The sequence below is a fragment of the Sprattus sprattus genome (assembly GCF_963457725.1).
Source record: "Sprattus sprattus genome assembly, chromosome: 11".
Taxonomy (NCBI): Eukaryota; Metazoa; Chordata; class Actinopteri; order Clupeiformes; family Clupeidae; genus Sprattus; species Sprattus sprattus.
The window spans coordinates 15,052,990-15,073,860 of NC_137909.1; the positions used below are offsets into that span (position 1 = coordinate 15,052,990).

Here is a 20,871-nt window from a genome sequence, read left to right on the forward strand (position 1 = left end):
GCTTTCAGAACGACACAACACCCTGCATGCCGGGCATCCAGAAATGATCCCCTAAGCCAAATAAAATTGCGTCCTTTATTAGCTTTCTCTGCTCTTTTGTCTTGCTAGTTGGGGGGGGGGGGGGGGGGGGGGAAACCTAAAGCCTAATGTGTGTGAAAATCCAAATGTGACCGCGGCAGTGCTGGTGGGCGAGTGAACAGGAGTAGCGGGGAGAGTGAACTCCTCACATCATAACAATCCACTGTGTGGCGCACAAATTAGAGCTAGCGGTACTGGAGAGTGTGAAAGGCTGTGACTACCTGGTCACGTCTGAAGACACACCAAATTACTTACGTTTCAGTTAATCTCTGAAAGTTTTATCAAACTCAGTGGACACAAACAAATACTAAAAAGTAATCCATTTCAACTTCTGCAACTTAAAATGAACTGTGACAAAAAGAAAACGACAACTTTTGACTACTTACTTAGAGTACTGAAAAGTTCTTAATTTCTATTTTTTCAGGTGGAACTCAGCTCACAAAGAGCAAACGACCTTCTAACAAAGAGCAATAGACCTTCTAGAAAACAACAAACAACCTTCTAGAAAACAACAATAAACCTGCTGGAAAAGTGAACCCACAGAGAAAGTCACCAGATTGTTGACAGCAGGTTTAAAAATCAGTCTGAAAAGCCTCTCTTGTTTCAAAGGTTTTCATCCATCTGTACTTCCCGGTCCAGAAAAAAGTAGGTAAATTAATGGGATGAAGAGGAGGATTATCTTGTTACACATTTTCGCCAGTTTGCTAAATGTGGAAGAGAAGGAGAAAGCTCCACAAGAATGGACAGATGTATAAAAGGAGGAACAGGGAATTTTTCCTTGACCCTGCTGCCATTGGGCTCGCTCTATGTGGGTTCAGGCCCCGGGCTCTGTAAAAGCACCTTGAGACAATTTTATTGTTTTGGCACTATATAAATACAATACAGTTACAAATGTGGCTTTCATGGCAGCGAGATATGAAGCTACATTACTTCTAAGGAGATTGTCTCACTGAGAACCCAAGACACCCATCTCATATATTGTTGATGGTAGAATGAACGTGGACACTTAGTCCATCTAAAGCTATCTGCGAGAGAGGATTTTCTTGCATGAACCGTGACAAAAAAAACTCATACTGTACCTCTCTGCAATATGAAACTCTGAATGATCTGATGCAGCTTTCTATAAAATGGGGAATAAATTGGTTGAATCCTTTTGGCCTGACAAAGCAATCCGTTTCTGGGAAAAATTCCTGAACATATCAGCCCAGCAAGGCCAAGGCTTGGGAGGAATCCGACACAGACTGATGCTATCCATACTATTCAATCTCTCAATCGCTTTTGTTGTATTGAAGTTTCAGTGCATTGTTGGATCTAATTAAAGATTTATGTTTGACGATTGCTGATTAATTTATGTATGATGACTGTTACAGTTTGCGCTTGGTAAATGTTTTTTTTTAATTGCTTTCTCAAACACTACAAAATATACCTTTCTACATAAACAATGGTCTTAGTGGAATGGTCTATTCAGGCTAGTCAGATTTATATGAAGAATGCCTGCCCGAAGGGCTACTAGATTTACCTTTTGCCAACCCTGACCAGCAGTATACAATAATTGTCAGACTTTAATCGCACAAGCGACACACTGCACACGTGAATACATGGAGGCAACACAGGACACACACACACACACACACACACACACACACACACACACACACACACACACACACACACACACACACACACACACACACACACACACACACACACACACACACACACACACACACACACACACACACACACACACACACACACACACACACACACACACACACACACGCAGGCCTGAGGTCGATTGTGAATTTAGCTACTACATATATCCCATCCCGGATTGTCCTTCCTCCAGGACCCCAGGAGCAGTGGGCAGCCTTTAGGCGCCCGGGGACCAGGTGAGGTGAATGGTCTTGGTCAAGGACCGACGAAGAGTGTTCGGTTGCATGTTTTTTCTGTTGGGGTTTTAAGTGGAGGAAACCCCTTGTGAACACGGGAGAACATGCAAACTCCACACAGAAAGGCCTGGGAGATAGCCCACCTGAGCACTGAGGGTCTGGGGAGGACCTGCCCCCCAGAGCCAACAGCGCCTCATGCAGGAATCGAACCAATGACCTTCTTGCTGTGAGGCGGCAGTGCAAGGACCTGGGCCACCGTGCCACCAGGTGTCTGTATGTTAGTGTGTGTGTGTGTGTGTGTGTGTGTGTGTGTGTGTGTGTGTGTGTGTGTGTGTGTGTGTGTGTGTGTGTGTTCTGAAACGGTTGACTGAAACTGGCCCCCCTCTCTCCATCCTTCCCTCTTTCCCCCACTCCATTTATCTCTCTGTCACTCCATCTCTTCCTGTGTCTCCAGTCAGCCATATCAACCCCCTGGTTACAGAGTGCTTAATTCACTGAATTTCCCTTTACATTCTCTGATTGGCAAAAATGTGGCCAAACTCCCCCCCCCCCCCTCCCCCCAGTCTCTGGCCTGGAAGAGGTGGGTCTATTGGGGATGCCAATCGGTGCCCTTGTCTGACCGGACACCAATGGGCATTGCCAGCCATGGCACAGCCAGGACAAAAAGTATCAATAACATAACAACATAGACCATCCCTGATGATTACAGCAACGTTCTGCTCTGGATGTTTCCCAGATTTAACACACACAGACGCACACCAACATACAAACTCTGTCTTTCTCTCTTGCTTTCTCGCTCACACACACAGACACAGACAGACAGAGACAGACAGACAGACAGACAGACAGACAGACACAGACAGACAGACAGACAGAGACAGACAGAGGTTAAATTATTTACTGCCAGGGGTGAGTTGCAGAGCAGATTTGCTTAGTTTTAGAATTGATGAGTAGGGCATGGATTGGAGTGGTATTTGCGTGCGAGTGAGTGAGTGAGTGAGTGAGTGAGTGAGTGAGTGAGTGAGTGAGTGAGTGAGTGAGTGAGTGAGTGAGTGAGTGAGTGAGTGAGTGAGTGCTTGCTTGCTTGTGTTTACGTACATGGATTCACAGCTACTGCCAGCTTACTGCCATCTCTCAGGAAGTGCGCAGTCGACACAAAGAGTCCAAACGCGAGCCACCCACACACAGCCGTGTACAGACACACACACACACGGACAGACGTACATGGGCGCATAAATCCACCCACACTCTCACACACACATGAGGGAATTGACGAGGAAACAGCATGTAAACCACCCTCACCGCATTCATAAAACATACATCACACAAGGGGAGGGGAGTGTGAACAATGGCATTTTACACTGAAATGATAATGACCACATTACATGAAAAAGGAGACAGAGGTACAAACACACACAAAGAGTTTGCACGTGCATGAACAGCAATCCACACACATATACAGTGCACTACACACAGACAGACACACAGAGATCACTGTACAGGCGTGAATGCAAACCCAGTGTGGATGTAGAAGACTGTGCAACGATACACATCCTTAAACAAAACAGAAGACAAATGGACACGGCTTCCCAAACACACACACACATACACATTGTCTTTTTGGGTTTATTTTTGGGTTAACTTGTCATCACTTCTCTTTCGCTCTCAGGCACTCATACACCTACCCACCCCCACCCCCACCCCCACCCCCACCCCCACCCCCACACTTCCCTGATTTTTGCTATCCTCAAGCTGTACTTCTCCATGGCACTGATCAGCTGAGGGGTGAACAAGAGAGGGAAGGAATGACAGTGAGTAAAAGAGACAGGGAAAGACAGTGAAGGGTAGGGGGTGAATAGGGCTGGGCAGTGTATTGACCTTATAAGGTCTAGTGTGTGTGTGTGTGTGTGCTAGGGTGGGCCATATCGATTATCGACTTTATAAGGTATAGAGTGTGTTAGAGGTCGACCGATATGGGTTTTTCTATAACCGATGCCGATGCCGATACTTAGAGGTCAGGGTTAACCGATAGCCGATATGGGCTGCCGATTTTTAGGGCCGATATCTAAAAGTTTTCCCATTAATTTGCATGCTAAAGCGTCACACTAATAATAAGTAGATGCACACAATTTTACTCCCCTACTAGTATCTTAAGTCTGAAGTCCGTGCAAAGTGTTGTAAAGTGAGTTATAATATTACCTTTATGGTAAAATATAGCTCAAAAAGAAGTCAACCTTGGCACTAGCAACAGGTCTAATTAGCTAACTGTTAGCTAGTTCAGCTTAGCAACTTCAGTCAGGAGCAGTACCTTTCTAAATGAAAATACTTCTCAAAAAGACAGAAGACAATTACCCTTACCTCCTAAAATAACTTTATAATTGTGAATTAAATCTCTGGTTTCATCAAAGGCACTTGCAGGCGTGTTCATTACTTTACTATAGTTCAGTTCTAGCATAATATCTGCAGATAGAATGAAAGCAGTCTGGTGATAACAGTGCTTTGCCTACTACAAACTTTGTCAGTGATTACGTAAATAAAGGTATACTTGTTTGATGGCAGATTATAAATCACACAGGGTTGTGATTACATAGATTTTTCACGGTACACAATATCACTTCTTGAAACGGTCAGGAGATTTTCTTTGCTCTCTAAGGAACACATTTACAGCCTGGGTGTGCTCCTGACACCCTTTTTTTCAACCAAGAACAGATTGTAAATGATGTTATGCATGTATTGTAAACGCTTAAAATAGGTCCATTATTTGAAAAAGGAAAAATTATTAAAATGATCAAATTCTTATCTTTTAAACGACAGATTAACTTGCAATTGTCAGTTTAAGCTAGGGCTGGGCGATATGGGAAAAAGTTATATTTCGATTTTTTCCCCCAAAAATGTTCGATTTCGATTTTATATCACGATATGAACAAAATCACCCCAAAATTTTTTGAAAAACGTACATGCAAATACCCGCATTCTGGTGCATTTTACCATGTTTTTCTCTGAGATGTAAATCATGTTATCAGCATATCAAATTCACAATTGATATAGGTTTGGTGGCCTGATAATTATGTTGGCTACATTCAAACTGACCACCTCATTAAAGTATGACTGTTCAGGTCAGAAATGGCCAAATGTGTATTGAAACCCAAAGTCTTTAAGGATGGAAGCTGCCAGAAGTAAACGGTTCACGTAGGGGAAATAGTTTTCATACATGGCAAAGCTTGACAGCATGCCCAGCACACCAATGTTCATTTTATTTGTGGCATTGACATCATCTTTCGTGTGTGAGTCAAAGAGAGTGTATACAAGTGAGTGACACATTAAAAAAAAAAAATCTTCTTTGGTGAGTGTGTGTTTAGTCGCTGCTGTCGTTAGAAAAACTGCCATTAGCTAGCTAACGTTAACGCCAGATTAGCTCACGGTTGTTATGGCAATAACAATACGATTATAGCCAGATAATGTCCATTGGGTGGTCCTTAATTGTCCACTACAGGTAAAACTTGGGCAACTCTGACTTACTTTCCTCTTCTTCGAAAAAAAAATCCGTATGTCCATTTCTGTGGTCTGCTTCTAGCGCGACGCTCCGATCAAATCAGAGAATGAATGAACATTAATGACAGTTGAATCTGCGTGCGTGATGAGGCTGCGTAGTACACCAGGAAAACGCGGAGTCGATTTATATTGCTGTGGGTATTCCCCACTGATAAAGTTGAACGGATTTAATTGTGAAGCAATGGAAAGAATAATGGACTAGTAGACCAGCAGTCACGCACGCACTATTTTGACTGCAAAAGTGGGGGGGTCGAAACGACTTGTTTGAAAAGTGAGGGGGTCTTGTCCCCCCCCAATTACATTGTCGCGACGCCCATGGGCTACGTGCAGCGCTTTATTCGCGGGTCTGTGAAAACATTGATTTTTTTTTTTTTTTTTTGAAGGCGCCGTCTAATCGAACGTCTCATTTAAAACCGTAGAAAAAAATTACATCGCGATTAAAATCGAAATCGAAAAATCGCCCAGCACTAGTTTAAGCGCAATATTCTTATTTAACATAGGCTAAGTATTTCAATAAATCACTTTGTTTTCAAAATTTCCAGGAATCAACAAGTGTTCTGAAATGTTACTGGTGTCTTTGGGGTTAAACCCAGTAACGGTTGTTGGAAACAACCGAAGAAGCATTCTCAGATAGGCTTATTTTTATTTAATAAAGGCCGTTTAAATATTAGGTGTTTTACATCGGTAGCCTATATTTCAAACAGGGAAGGATGGTCATCAGTCTGTTTCAATAAAAGTGTGGATTTGACACAGAACTGAACATTTAACCTATATGGTTAATATGGTGTGGGTGTGTGTACATAGTGTGTGTGTGTGTATATATGTCTTTTGGTCCATATGGCCCAGCCTTAGAGGTGAGAATGTGTGCCTGTCTAAGTGAGTGAGTGAAAAGAGGATATGTGTGTGAGACAGATAGAGTGTGAGTGAGATAAAGAGGGAGGGCATTAGGGCCTATATAGTTAGAATGACAGAAGGTTTGTTATATGTAAAGAGGCAAATAAATGAGGAACAGATGTGTTCAGAAACATAAAGGAGAGAAAAAGAGCGAGAGAGTGTGTGTGAGAGATAAATGTAAAGAAGAGAAAGAGAGGAGAAAATACCTACAGTCTTAAGAGTCAAAGGGATCAGAAAGAAAACTAAGAGACAGATGAACAGACAAATCAGATCAAGAAGATGGCATGAGGAAGAGATGAAACGTGCGGGAGATGGAAAGAGACAGAGATGGAGAGAGATAGAAAAAGAGCGAGAAAGAGAGGGAAAGAGATAGAAAGAGTGTGTGTGTATGTTAGAGAGAGAGTGAGTGTGTGTGTGTGTGTGTGTGAGAGAGAGAGAGGTGGAGAGTGATAAGCAGGGAGCAAAATTAGTGGCAATATCATATAGATTTCTGTGTTGGTGGGTGAATGATGGCAGTTACTGCGCCACTCTCGAGTGTAAAATACGGGTGCATCTTAAAAAAATACTATGGTTGTGTGCCTCTCCAATCTGATTATGTCAAGATGGCTTGCCATATCTGCACCACAGGGATAGGGGGAGGGGGGAGAGAGGTGGGGTGAGACACAGAGAATAATAATAATAATAATAATAATGATAATAATAATAATAATAATAATACACAGATACACAATCCATTGAAAATCTACAGCTATCGATGGTGTCGAACCTGAAGCAATCAGTGTTACCTTAGCTAACCTTAGTACAGCTCCTGCTGCCAAGGAGAGAACATGCAGTGTGGGGTAACGCTTTCACTGAATAGCCTAATCAAGCTCTTCAGCAGTTACATTCTTTCTTGAGGGCCTGCATTAACATCAAGTACTCGCACATTGTTTTGTGGTTCAAAATTAAATGAAAATTACACACAAACATAGTTTAATACAGATACATACAAAATGTTATGAAGTGTGTTCATTTTGGCAGGTTTTGGCCAAATAGTGAATTTTGTTGTTTTGTTGGCTGAGATGACGCGTGTGTAAGCGTGTGAAAGCGCGCGTGCGTGCGGGCGTGTGTGTGTGTGTGCAGACTAAGGGCAGCTGGTGGGAGTGGGAATCTCTGGGCATTCGGCCTGTAGGCAGCAGACGCCGTCCTGTTTCTTACACACACACACACACACACACACACACACACACACACACGCACACAAACACAAAGGCTGTGCCCCAAGCACACAGGCTGCTGAATCATTGAGGGACACGTGTCCCAGGGTTCCCATGGTAACAGTCAGACGCGCCGCATCACGGCACATTTTTCTCCACAGAGAGAATACACTCTTCAGCCTCACTGTCCTTCATCTCACGCCGGCCAATCTGTGCTGCTCAACCCCTCCCACCCGGGGACAAGCACTCCTCCACCTGTCAGGTCCCTGAGCCAACATCTTCACTCATCCGTCACAAAATATCTCACAAACACAACACACTGTCACTGACACACACTCACAGAGAGCAAACCAAAATACACACATATACCAGTGTGTCGCCATACCAGTTCCTGGAGTAGTGCCTTTAGTGGTTTCTGCCGGTGGTCAAAGGCTTCACTTATCACTGCCGCACCCAGAGTGGCCTGCAGTTCTACAGTCTGACTCCGTGCTCTGCACCAGGACCGGGCCACGTCCGCGATCTCACCCATAGCTTCAAGGCCTGGCCTGTAGAAGGAGCCATTTGGGTCTGAACCTATCCTTAAGGGACTAAAAGGATCCATAGCTCCAAAGGAAAACCCCGGTGCGCCCTGAAAGGCTCTTAATATCTGGGGGGGATCTGGAGGGGCCTGAAGAGAGGGTGAAGGTCTAAAGCAGGAGGACAATGTACATCGAGTCACCGAGTTTGACTCCGCATCCAATTGGATGATAATGAAGGAGCAACTGTGGTGCAGTGTACGTGCGCACACACACACACACACACACACACACACACACACACACACACACACACACACACACAGCCTGGGAAAGATAGTAAAAGAAAGAACATAGTGAATATAAACACAGTCAGGCACAGAGCCAGGCTCTGGATGAACACACTAGAGAGAGAGAGAGAGAGAGAGAAGGGGGGGTGGGGGTAGATAGGAAACAAAAAGACAACAGACAAGCAGAGAACAGAGAGGTGAAGAAAGCAGTCGTAACAGAGACATGGTGGGGGAGTCCAGGCCTGCCATCTTATTGTTCTACTTGGTGCTTACAAGGACCTTGTACACACACACACACACACACACACACACACACGGCCTCGAATGGGGTCGGGGGGGCATTCAGCCATCAGACATCCCCATCAGTATATGTACACTCATTTCTGCCTGAGAGAGAGAGAGAGAGAGAGGGAGAGAGAGAGAGAGAGAGAGAGAGAGAGAGATGAGGGAGAGAACGAAAATAAGCAGGGTGATAAATGGAAAGATGGAAAGATTGAGAAGGGAGGGAAAGGAGGAAGATGGCGACGGAATGAGAAGCAGAAGATGTGGCGAGAGATAGAGAGAGAGAGCTACACAGAAAAGCCCACTAAGAAGGTCCAGAGATGACTGCACTTAGCAGCCAATGACCCCTCCCTCCCAATAACATTAAGGGCATCTGATGGATCAGACAAACAATCAATTACAGTGAAGCATCAGCATCAGTGGTGCACACACACACACACACACACACACACACACACACACACACACACACACACACACACACACACACACACACACACACACACACACACACACACACACACACACACACACACACACACACCATCAGTGCACACCTGACCTAAGCTGCTAACAAGGACAACATGACTCCCTACAGACCACCCAAACCACCCACCCAACCCACCCCCAGACACACACACACACCAATCGCACATACACAACATGCACGCACACACACACAGACGCATACACACAGCTCAACAAGGTGTAAACTGATTGGCAGAGGTAATCTTCGCTTCATCAAAACCAATCTGATTCAGGGTCATGTGAGAAGAATCCAGATGTAATGAGAGCCTAGAGTCTGTCCTTTGCGACCACCCTTTCCTCGTTCCCCTTCACTCGCCGTCACCTTTTTTAAGTTCAATATTTATTTCATTTCATTTTCCTCAGTCGCCTAGCAAACATGGGATTTTCGGTGGACGTTCCCATGGTAACTGCAGTTGCTAGGCAACACACGACTCTCCAACATCCATTCCAGAACTCTGACAGATGGAAGGAGAGAGGGAGGAGAGGACAGGCAAACAAATGAGGAACCAGGGAACGAAAGACAGAGACAGAGACAAAAACAGAGAGAGAGAGAGATAGATATAGATATAGAGAGAGAGAGAGAGAGAGAGAGAGAGAGAGAGAGAGAGAGAGAGAGAGAGAGAGAGAGAGAGAGAGAGAGAGAGAGAGAGAGAGAGAGAGAGAGAGAGAGAGAGAGAGAGAGAGAGATGGAAGAGTGCCCAGCTGTTACTTGCCCAGGCCCTAGGTTCGGTTGTCCCTGGCTGCTCGTTAGTAATTAACGGCGCCGTCGTAATTAACTCGTCAGAAAGAAGTCACACTCGGCCTCACGGTCAAGAGCACTGTGTGTGTGTGTGTGTGTGCGTGTGTGTATGTAAAAGAGACAGCTCTGAAAGCTGGGTATCATTGTCATTGTTGCTGCTGCTGTTAATAAGGGGGGAGGGGAGATAGGGAGCTAGAGAGAGAGTAAGTGAGAGAGATAGAAAGAGAGAGCGAGAGCCTATGTTATGTAATAAAGGTTCAAGAGCAGGAAAAACACAGACTGACAAAGAGCGGAAGGTGTTTGTTTATGTCAGCGACAGTGGTGCTGGAGAAGACCACATCACTGATGAAACTGACTGTGTGTGTGTGTGTGTCTGTGAGAGAGAGAGAGAGAGAGAGAGACTGTTGGCACAATGCCTCATAGCTGCTCCACAAGGCTGAGGCCCTTTCCTAAAAACCCAGCCACTCCCAGCCACTTCACATGCTGACGTCACACCTCAAGAGGGTGTGAGAGAGAGAGAGAGAGAGAGAGAGAGAGAAACAGAAAGAGCTGGAGAGACGAAAGGTAAGGGAGGGGACAAGAGAGGAAGAAAGAGAGAGACCAAGTGAGTAAAGGAGAGAGAGATTGTGACTGCAAGAAACCCATGCTGCAGTGCAGTATCAACACATCAGCAAGGCAACAGCAGGCAAAAAATAAAAAAATAATAAAGGAATCGTGCAATCGGGCAACATAAAGAAATTGAACTGCATATGCCAAAGACACCAGCCTCTATGCGCGTGCGTGCGTGTGTGCATTCAACATGAAACGTCAACGAACCTCCTCGGCAACACGGGGAGACAGAGGGGAGAAGTGTGCATGCCAGAGAGGGAGGGAGGGAGAGAGAGAGGGAGAGGGGGGAGGGGGGCAAGAGATATTGGTCTCAGCTGCTCTGTTGCAGGGTTTCTGTGGCATTGACTGACCAAAGGCTAAGAGAGAGCGCACAGCAGTCATGGCAGCAGTCATGGCGCTCTAGCTGACAAACACAGCACAGCAATGAGCGCGCACACACACGCAAGACTTAGACACACATACACAGACAAACACCTCACCTCAGAGGCAAACACATAAACACAGGCAGAAGCAAAGAAGAGCACAGAACTGCTGGACACACCGGGCGGGCAGGTGCCAGAGAATAATTAGAATTAGAATCATTTATTGGCAGAGTATGTTTCACACATAGGAATGTGTTCTCTGCATTGAACCCATCTGTTTATCCTAGCTACACACACTAGGAGCAATGAGCACTACACAGGCTAGGAGCAAAGAGCACTGCACACACTAGGAGCAATGAGCACTACACAGGCTAGGAGCAAATAGCACTGCACACAGGCTAGGAGCAAAGAGCACTACACAGGCTAGGAGCAATGAGCACTGAACACAATAGGAGCAATGAGCACTACACAGGCTAGGAGCAAAGTGCACTACACAGGCTAGGAGCAAAGAGCACAGCACACACTAGGAGCAATGAGCACTACACAGGCTAGGAGCAAAGAGCACTGCACACACTAGGAGCAATGAGCACTACACAGGCGAGGAGCAAAGAGCACTACACAGGCGAGGAGCAAAGAGCACTACACAGGCTAGGAGCAAAGAGCACTACACAGGCTAGGAGCAAAGACACTACACAGGCTAGGAGCAAAGAGCACTACACAGGCTAGGAGCAATGAGCACTACACAGGCTAGGAGCAATGAGCACTACACAGGCTAGGAGCAATGAGCACTACACAGGCTAGGAGCAAAGGGCAAAGAGCGCACACACACTAGGAGCAATGAGAGCGCACACACACACACACACACACACTAGGAGCAAAGAGCGCAAACACACACTAGGAGCAATGAGAGCGCACACACACACACTAGGAGCAAAGAGCACACACCCAGGGCAGTGGGGGTTAGGTGCCTTGCTCAAGGGCATTTCAGCCATGGTTGTCGAGGCAGGGGAAGGCGAGGTTCATTCACTCCCCCCACCTACCTCCTGCCAATGCTGGGAAATCTGTCCCAAAGCTTCCCTAACCTCTAGGCCACGGCGGCCCCAGAGAACAGAGAAGAGCTGGCAGTGGACACAGCTGACTCAACAGCACATCCAGACTTTGGTTGAACTTCATCTTTTTGTTTCCCCACAATTACTCAAACACACAACCTTTCTCCCTTCTTTCTCTGACAGCTTTAATGCAGAAGTTTGGGTCATCTGCACCTTTAGTGAGTCAGGCTGTCCAGAACATTAAGGTCAAGTAATGAAAACATTGCTTCACTTAAGCCAGGAGTGAAATCTCGGCTGCAAGATTTCTGGGAGTAAAATTTCTGCATGCCTACTAAAACCATACCACTTCATGTTTGCAAATCCTGGTGCTTGCACTAAATTTCATTAATGTTTGTTTAGAGACAGCCATTTCAAAGAGCAAGTAATGATCGGCAAGTAGAATGTTATGCAGACGGCCCTCATCATCTGACTGGGCGTGAGTTTATACAGCCCCACCCACTTCCTCCCTCTATGCAAGGTCATTGGTCCACTGCAAAAAAAAAACCCCACTGGCACCCTGCCTGAAATACTCCAATCAGACGCGACCCCCGGCCACAAGTCCACCCAAATCTGCTGCGAGTCAGTCGTCCCACTCTATTATAGGCCTATTGTGGCTTAGGTTAACAGCTGGTCCTGCTAATGTGCTTTATACCCCTGCAGTAAAAGAATACCCTGTGCACAGGCGTGTCTGCCTTTAGCCGCTGTGTTCATGTAAGTCAGTGTCCAGAGCAAGGTGCTAACAGCAGAGGTCATGGGGTCAATTCCAAGTGAGCACACGCTCTGGTAATTTACTGTGCTTTAAGTCACTCTGGGCTAAGATGTTGGTCAAATGAATAAATGTAGCTGTAACTGATACTCTAAAGTGGCAGAATACAGGGTTAGGATTATGGGTTTGGCTATACAGATGAGTATCAAGCAACAGGGACAAAGGTGTAACGACTGGTTGTAGCTACACCAGAGAGGGTTTTTGTTTTGATCAACAGTCAAGTGGTTCCGAGAGGCTTCCCCAGTGATGAAACCTGATCGCCGGGTAACGCTGTGCTCTGCTCTGCTCCACGTTGTATGGGGCTCATCCGACACATTGAACAAAGCTGGGGGGGTTTAAAAGTGAAAACCAGACCGCAGCATCAGCGGAGAGGTAATCGCTTCTCTGGTGACATGCAAAAATTAGATTCACTGAGGCAGAAGGGGACCTAGTGCATTTGTCATTCAAATTCACCGTGGCAAAAACCAACGGGAACTTCCTGGTTCAGATGCATACACTACTTGAAGTCAGAGGTTCATCATTGCACAACAAGGCACGTACGTACACACACACACACACCTACTTTAAATCAGCTCATCGATCCAGAAACTACTTGAAACAATGCTGTGTGAGGATGCCTTCCATAAGACTTAATTGATTAGTAAAATCTATTCAACAACATACAAAGTGACAAACAGAAAGTACTTAAATCCATTTTGAAACAAGGACATTGAAATATAATATTTCCTATTGACACACAAGTGCAGAAGAGAACTACGTGAAGTCAAATGCCTTCAACTTTTACACAGTTCTGTATTTAAAGCCAAATCTCACAGGATTTCTACATTTGTTTGTGCGTCATTTCATTGTTTTCCCCACTGTTCAAAGACGAGGTTAGGTGTAATCACATCAGGCACTGCATAAGTGAAAGACAGGTGCTGCTTATTGCGCCCAGCATCATTTCAATTTCCTCCCTCAGGCCCGTCACCTGGGGACACCATGGTCCTCGGAGACCACAGCGAGCTGCACATGCCCGATCAGCCCTCACCACACACACAGATAGACACACACACAGACAGACACACACACACACACACACACACACACACACACCCACCCACCCACCCACTTAAAGCCCCCTCCCATGAGATGTGCGTCACTGTGCAGATGGAAAGTCACCTTGGAGACAGTGTTCACATTACTGTGTTTGTGTGTGTGTGTCTGTGTGTGTGTGTGTGTGTGGGCTTCCCTTTGGTGAGTAGGGATTCCCTCTCAGTGTGATGCCATCCATGCTGATACCAGATTCTAAAGAGGGGTGGGTTAGGCGCTGCTGGGCTTTTTACATCAGCATTAGCGATCCACCTGCTAATATCTCAGTGGTGAGCCACACAGTTGAAATGTGGTGGAGGTTTCAGTGATCGCACGTGATGACTTGGTGATCACGCTTACTGTCAAACCAGGCAACAAATTTCAAACCAATATCAAATCTAACCAATTAAAAAATAAATAAATACAAATAAATCATAGGCTACTATCAAAAATGACCAAACCTACCTGAATGAGCACTTGTGAACAGATAACAAACTACTAGTAATCCAATAATAGGAAAATGGCTGGTCGATACCAATAATAATTTCTAATAATGAGTAAAATGGCTTTTAAAAGGTCTAGCAGTGTATATAAGGTGATGTGACACCTCTGCACTTCAGTTCTCAGAACAGAAGAGACAGAAAACAGAAAGACCCGACCAATCAGAGACAGACCGCTCAGACGGCACAGAGAGAGAGAGAGAAAAAAACGAAAGAACTGAGGGAAATATGTGAAAGTAAGGGGTAGGGGGAGGAAGTCAAGACAGACAGACACCACAAGCAGGTTTCTGCATCACAATGCACTGTGTTCTAGGGATGCAACGGTACAGTGTGGCCACGGTTCGGTTTGTATCACGGTTTTTGGGCCACGGTAACGGTTCGGTTTCGATATATCAATATTATCCTGCCGCTAACACGCAGTAGGTTATATTTGTCTTTTCTATTTCAAGTCAACGAGGTGCTTCTAATCACACTTGCAGAGACAATGCAAGATGCAATTAAATGTAAAAAAGGCACATATTAAGTCAAATCACAAAATGTATTTTAAACAAGGAACACTATTCTGGCCTTCTGTCACAAACAGGCAATATTAAATATAGTAAAGTGCAGTACTGTAAAGTAATGTGAAATGTAAACATTGACATTATTCAATAAACTCAAACAACAAACATTGTCATTCACACACTTAAACCCTAGAAAATACTTAACTGTTATAAATACACCCTTAAAGAACAACAGAATTATTTTGCTCCTGAAATGCGTGCGGGAGGGCATATTAAAACGAGGATCAATGGTCTTTATCATGAGACGGAATCCCATGCCTAAAACTACTGAATAGGGCTGCATGTCTTTCCCTATGAAGACGCCCATTGAGTTGGTTATTGCCTTGTGTTTTTCGGAATTATAAGCTTATTGTTGCTGAAATGCCGCAGCAATGGATGGTTGTGTTTTCTGCGACAAACCGCGCTGCTCCACTTAGAGTTACAGCCGGGTGATGACGGCGTGAGTGTCTCAACATGTTGGAAGTATTACCTGTGGAGTAGGCGATCGTAGTAAAGCAATGCTTGCACACCGTGCTTTGCTTGCTGACGATCCTTTTCCCTTTGTCATCATACTCCACACTGAACCCAAAATGTTCCCATAGAGCGGATTAGTAAGATGACGGTGCCTCTTCAAATTTTCTTTTCTCCGTTTCTTGTTGACTCGCCATGATCGTGCTGCAACAGGGAAAGTTTCGTTTCTCCTCACATGGATCTCCAGATCTCTGCATTCAGAGCGCTGATTGGCTCTTGGGAAAGTCAGTACAATTCTGATTGGTTGTTGCATGGTTGTGGAGAGCAGAACTCACCCCCTGGGTCCCAAGCTGTCATAGCTATCGCCCAATATGCGGGCATTCATTATAACCACATATTAAATTAAAAGTGTAATGTTACCCATACTGTAATATCGCGGTTCACCTGGGTCAACCGAACCGAACAGGGCGAACCGAGTGGTTCGCTAAAATACCGAAAACCGTTGCATCCCTACTGTGTTCAGACATAATTGAATTCCAAACAATGATGCAACTGGGAGCAGAAGGACTAAAACCACTGAGTGAGAAACGTATGACTGTGTTTAGTTGGAGAGAGAGAGAGAGAAAGGGAAAAAAGGGGAAATGGAGACAGAAAGAATGTAGGAGGAAAAGAGCAAGGGACAGATAGAGTGATTGAGACAGAGAGAGAGAGAGAAAGGGAAAAAAGGGGAAAAAAAATTGCTAATAGAGGAGAAGAGAAAATTACCGCAGCCTATTCTCAAGTGGGACTAGAGGCCTAGTTGTAAGCACAGTTAAACAGAGCCTGCAGGGCAGCATGTTCCCATGGCAGCTCTGTCATTAGCGCTTCAGTGCCAAGCCCGGACGTCACTCTCAGGTCTCCCGCTTCACACGGAATAATTTAGCAAACTTGCCACGCTGCCCGCACACGGCCATCGGCAGATGTCTCTGGATACAGCACCACCTGAGCAGGGAGCTAGACACAGCGACCATCACAGGTAGTGCTAGCGCAGGGGGACCGCCGTGGACTGCTGGTGCACAGACCACCATCTGAGCAGGGAGCTAGACACAGCTGCTGCTACGGAGAAAGCTAGCTCAGGCCACTGTCTCTACATAGGCAGACTGATGGTTCAAACTGGTGTGAAGACCAAGTACCAGAGAAGAGACATGGACAAGACACGTCACAGAGGTCACGGCTAGTTTAAGTTTATTGTGTGTGATGTGAGAGCCAGCAAAGTAAAAATCACACACACAAACACACACACACACACACACACACACGCACGCACACGCACACGCACGCACATCTAAATCTAAATTAAAACTCAACCACAGTCAGAATCAACTCTGCTGGTTAACGACTGGTAGATACAATTGCAAAAATACACCCGCGTTTTCCACAACGATGAGATGTCTCAGTACATATCTAACACTTGTGTCCCTCTAGCTCAACTGGTGGAGCAAAGTGCAAACACTATGGTTATGACTGTGAACCTCGAGGAGCGCACACGCTGATAAACGTATATATATTTCCATACTCATACACATATAGCATACTGCAGGTTGCTTTGGATGAAAGTATCTGCTTATTGACAGAATGTGAATGTAAATGTAAATGCCTGTGTCATTAGTTCAAAGAAGAGATAGTAAGACTCACCGATTTTCTGGTTGAATATTTTGTCAAAGGTCAGGTCATCTCGCTCCTCCAGGTACTTCTGCATCACACTGCGAATACTGCAGGAAGAAGAAAAACACCATTACTTACACTACAATTAAACAAGTACACAAACAAACACACATCCACACTGACACACACACAGGCAAGCGCTCAGTGTGATCTCCCAAAAGAATCAGACACCGCTGACAGTAGATGAGCACACACACACCATTGCTACCTTACTTACTCACAGACACACACAGTATTCATCTCATTCCTGAAATGATTCAGAGTATCCCAAACATTGCTTTTACCCACACACACAGTTAATCACAGACTACTCACCATCACCTTCAGCTTTCTCATATTAAAAACACTGCACTAAGCTAACACTAAAACAAGTTGCCTCATATATTAAAAACACTGTGTGAAGCTAACGCTATCGGGGCTAGCTCTCGTCCCCTGGAGCCTGCTTGCTGCCACTCGCCCTTCCAGCCCAAAGTCCCTGCCCTATTTTCGGTCTCTCCTAAGCCACCTGCTCCTGGCTGCAGGGACTCCAGGCCTGTGGATTCTCAAGGGTGTGTGCGTGTGTGTGTGTCTGTATGTGTGTGAGTGGGAGGGCATGTTGTGCTCTGCTGGGCTAGGCTGGGCTAGGCTGGGCTAGGCTGGGCTCTGACTGGATATCCTGGGAGAGGGTGTTAATGAGGCCCACGTTTGGGAGAATGATTCAATTAGCACTCCCCCCACGGGCCCATTACCACACTGCCAAAGCGCAGCAGAGAGTGCGTGCATGCGTGTGTGTGTGTACACTGTGGGGTGTGCTGGGCAGCTTCTGTCCTTAGGCGAGGTGACTGGTGCATGCTGCTGGTGTTGAGGCTTCGCTGATGACAGCACAGCTGATGACTGTATTAGGCTTGTGTGTGTGTGTGTGTGTGTGTGTGTGTGTGTGTGTGTGTGTGTGTGTGTGTGGGGGTGGACACACACACACACACACACACACACACACACACACACTTTGGAGCTGAACACTTGTAACACTCCATCCATCTTAAGTTTGCGCACATTTGGAATGTGAATAGGATCTTTGTGAATAATAGTTGACTTGTTGATACACTGAATGTTCCGTGTCATTAACAATTCTTTAAACAAGAGAAAAGTTTTTCGAAAATGGAAAATGTTACAGCTATTTTAATTGACATCAACATGCAATGCCAGCTAGCTAACAACCATAGAACTAGTCTTCATCATCCAGAAAGTCAACGTGCCACCTCTTCAGACGATTGAGCGTAACTGATGTGCTCCAATGTCAGGCAAGGTCAGCTTTGCAAATGGTACAGATCAAATCCTTCTCGGCAGTTCTTATTGGAAATCAGAGTGAAATGCTGCCACTCTTCGAGATCTTTGGTTTTGAAGGGATTACTATAGCTATTGTTCACCCCAGTTAGGTAACAAAGCCTTCATGTCTGAGCATTCAGTGTCAGCACGAAAAGCAACTATTAGTAATCCACTATAAATTGGTTGCCGAATTTAGTTGACGACATGAGTATCCATTGCACCCCTACTTATAAATAGTTAGTATTCAGTAGAAACATGGAGGCGGCTCACTTAACACTGCAGGTTAGACTCTCCCACAAATATCAACGTATTATGCATTGAGGATAAAAACACTACTAATAAAGTACGAACATATTCATGCGTGCGTGTGTAGACAGGCCATGCTTCACACCTTGGGGACTAGGGAGTGTGTGTTTGGTTCTGATTGAAGGAGTGTGTTGCTGGTTTTTGTCATATGGGTCCATATTAACCTACACTGTGTCATATTCATAATGTGAGAAATGGTAAACAGATGTAGATGTAGTAGTGTTTAAAATCGTGTGTTTTAATTTACTTGTGTACTAAGAATTGTAGCCTACAATGACATAGACCTAGCCTACTCAGATTAATGGTGCGCTGCCACTTCAGTAAGATATCTGCTGGTTCAGGTGATGTTTTCATTTGGGGATGTGATGTCAACGTGATACTGGAGTCCTCCTTCTTTTTTGCATCAACTCAAACCAATCTGCTAAAGTATTTCACTTCAGGACTACAACACGTAGAATATAAACAACATTTCATACTAAACAAAATGACTGATGGCAGATAAGTTGAGATGTTAACCCTTGGTCTAGGATTGACTATTTAGGCTAGCCTTTGAACTGGAATGCTACTATAACTTGATTTATTTGTTTATTGTGTCTTGAACAGGGGCTGTAGTGGTTAACACCAAGAGAGTGGAGAGCTCTTCCCTGTAAAAGTATTGTGTTTTGTCCGATTTGGACATTGAAACAAACACAAGAACTATTTAAATTCAACATTAAGATCTAAATGTTTATAACATTTCACCTACACTCTGAGTCTTATACAGTAGGCTAATCCTTTACTTTAGTTCTCGCTAGCAAATGTAACGGTATATTTTGTCATCATGAATATAAAAAAACGTGTGCAATTTCAGCAGTGATCCTACTCAGTGGCTAGAGTGAGTCAATACAAGAGCCTCATTGTGCAACAGAACACTACATTAAACCATTTCATCTCTATGACGTTGTTTTCATAATTGTTGAAAGCCAAAATCGTACTTGAGAATCAAATTGGATTAATCGCCTAGCCCTACTCTATGATGGATCACGGTCACAAACCTGTTGTTCAGCAAGTCAGACTAGAGTGTGGCTGCGGCCGCACATTTCCTAAACAAATGTGGTTACCATGCCTGTGGCATGTTTAGTTCAACTCGAGCCAAGATGACAAAAAGAAAGACTTTAGTTATCAGAAAAGGTAAAACCAGTTCAGCTTCAATCTGTGCTGTGGGGGTATCCTTGAGCAACCCCATGAACACAAGTGTCATATTGCTTTAACAACAGTTCTACTACCAATGTATTGAGTTTGAAGGCACCAGAATGTGTTTTCTTTCATTATTTCGATTTTGTTGATTCACTCAATTTAATGCAATAAAATCGCTGCCTGCCATTTGCTCTTTCTCTGATTGAATCGAATGTTGACATCGTACAAATCAACAATTAAAGTTTATCAAACTAAGAGTGATTATTAGCGACCAAGAGTCCGAGTGAGATTGTTCAGGTTTGGGCCATAACTGCTAGTCTACTCTGAGGGTTATATAGAGGCATTTTGCACTGCCTCATGCTTCCAATCACTGTAGCCAGTAGCCTGTAGCTAGTCATTTAGCTATCTAGCTGTTTTGTGTAATATGAACCGACCGTTGCTTGACTGGCTAAAACCTGTAAAACATCTAAGAGAGTCATGGTCCCAGTAAATATCTTAGGTCTGGTACCAGTGATGCATAACCAGTCAAGACTTATGTCTACATTGATATTGTACCATGGAACAATGCAGTCTCCATTAGAACACAAACACTCATCTCCAATTACAAGAGGCTGCAGTCACTGTGTCCACAGAACACACAAATGACTACTTCTTTCCTTCTATTAGAACATTAACCAAGGTTTTATCTGGCAGGGACTGATAGTGACATGTTCTGCAGGTCAGTTTGGTAACTAGGGCCAACATAGTAGCTTTCTTCATTTGCATCGAAGTTAGACAGTGGACAGTTGAACATTGGGAAAAGTGGGTATGTCATTTATAAAGTACAGTACTACGCTATTCGTCTCCATTAGACTCCATGTCAGTGTCATTTAGCTGCCCACAGCCCTTCCGGTGGTTCTGGATGCTGGCCCTGGACATGGCCTACTGTTCTCCTCCAGAAGCAATCTGAACACACACAGCCCCCCCCCCCCCCCCACAGACCATCCCCTTCACTTAACCTCTCCTTCT

The 20,871-nt window shown here is 44.9% G+C and overlaps 1 protein-coding gene across 1 annotated transcript in view; it reads right to left on the reverse strand.

The window, feature by feature from the left end:
* The window catches only part of grk3 (G protein-coupled receptor kinase 3), a 53,888-nt gene that overhangs the window by 28,740 nt on the left and 4,277 nt on the right, over window positions 1-20,871 (reverse strand). Inside the window, exon 2 of the mRNA XM_080847309.1 lies at window positions 17,047-17,123. Within this exon, the coding sequence (XP_080703435.1) occupies window positions 17,047-17,123 (77 nt within the window). The remainder of the gene's footprint in view (window positions 1-17,046; window positions 17,124-20,871) is intronic.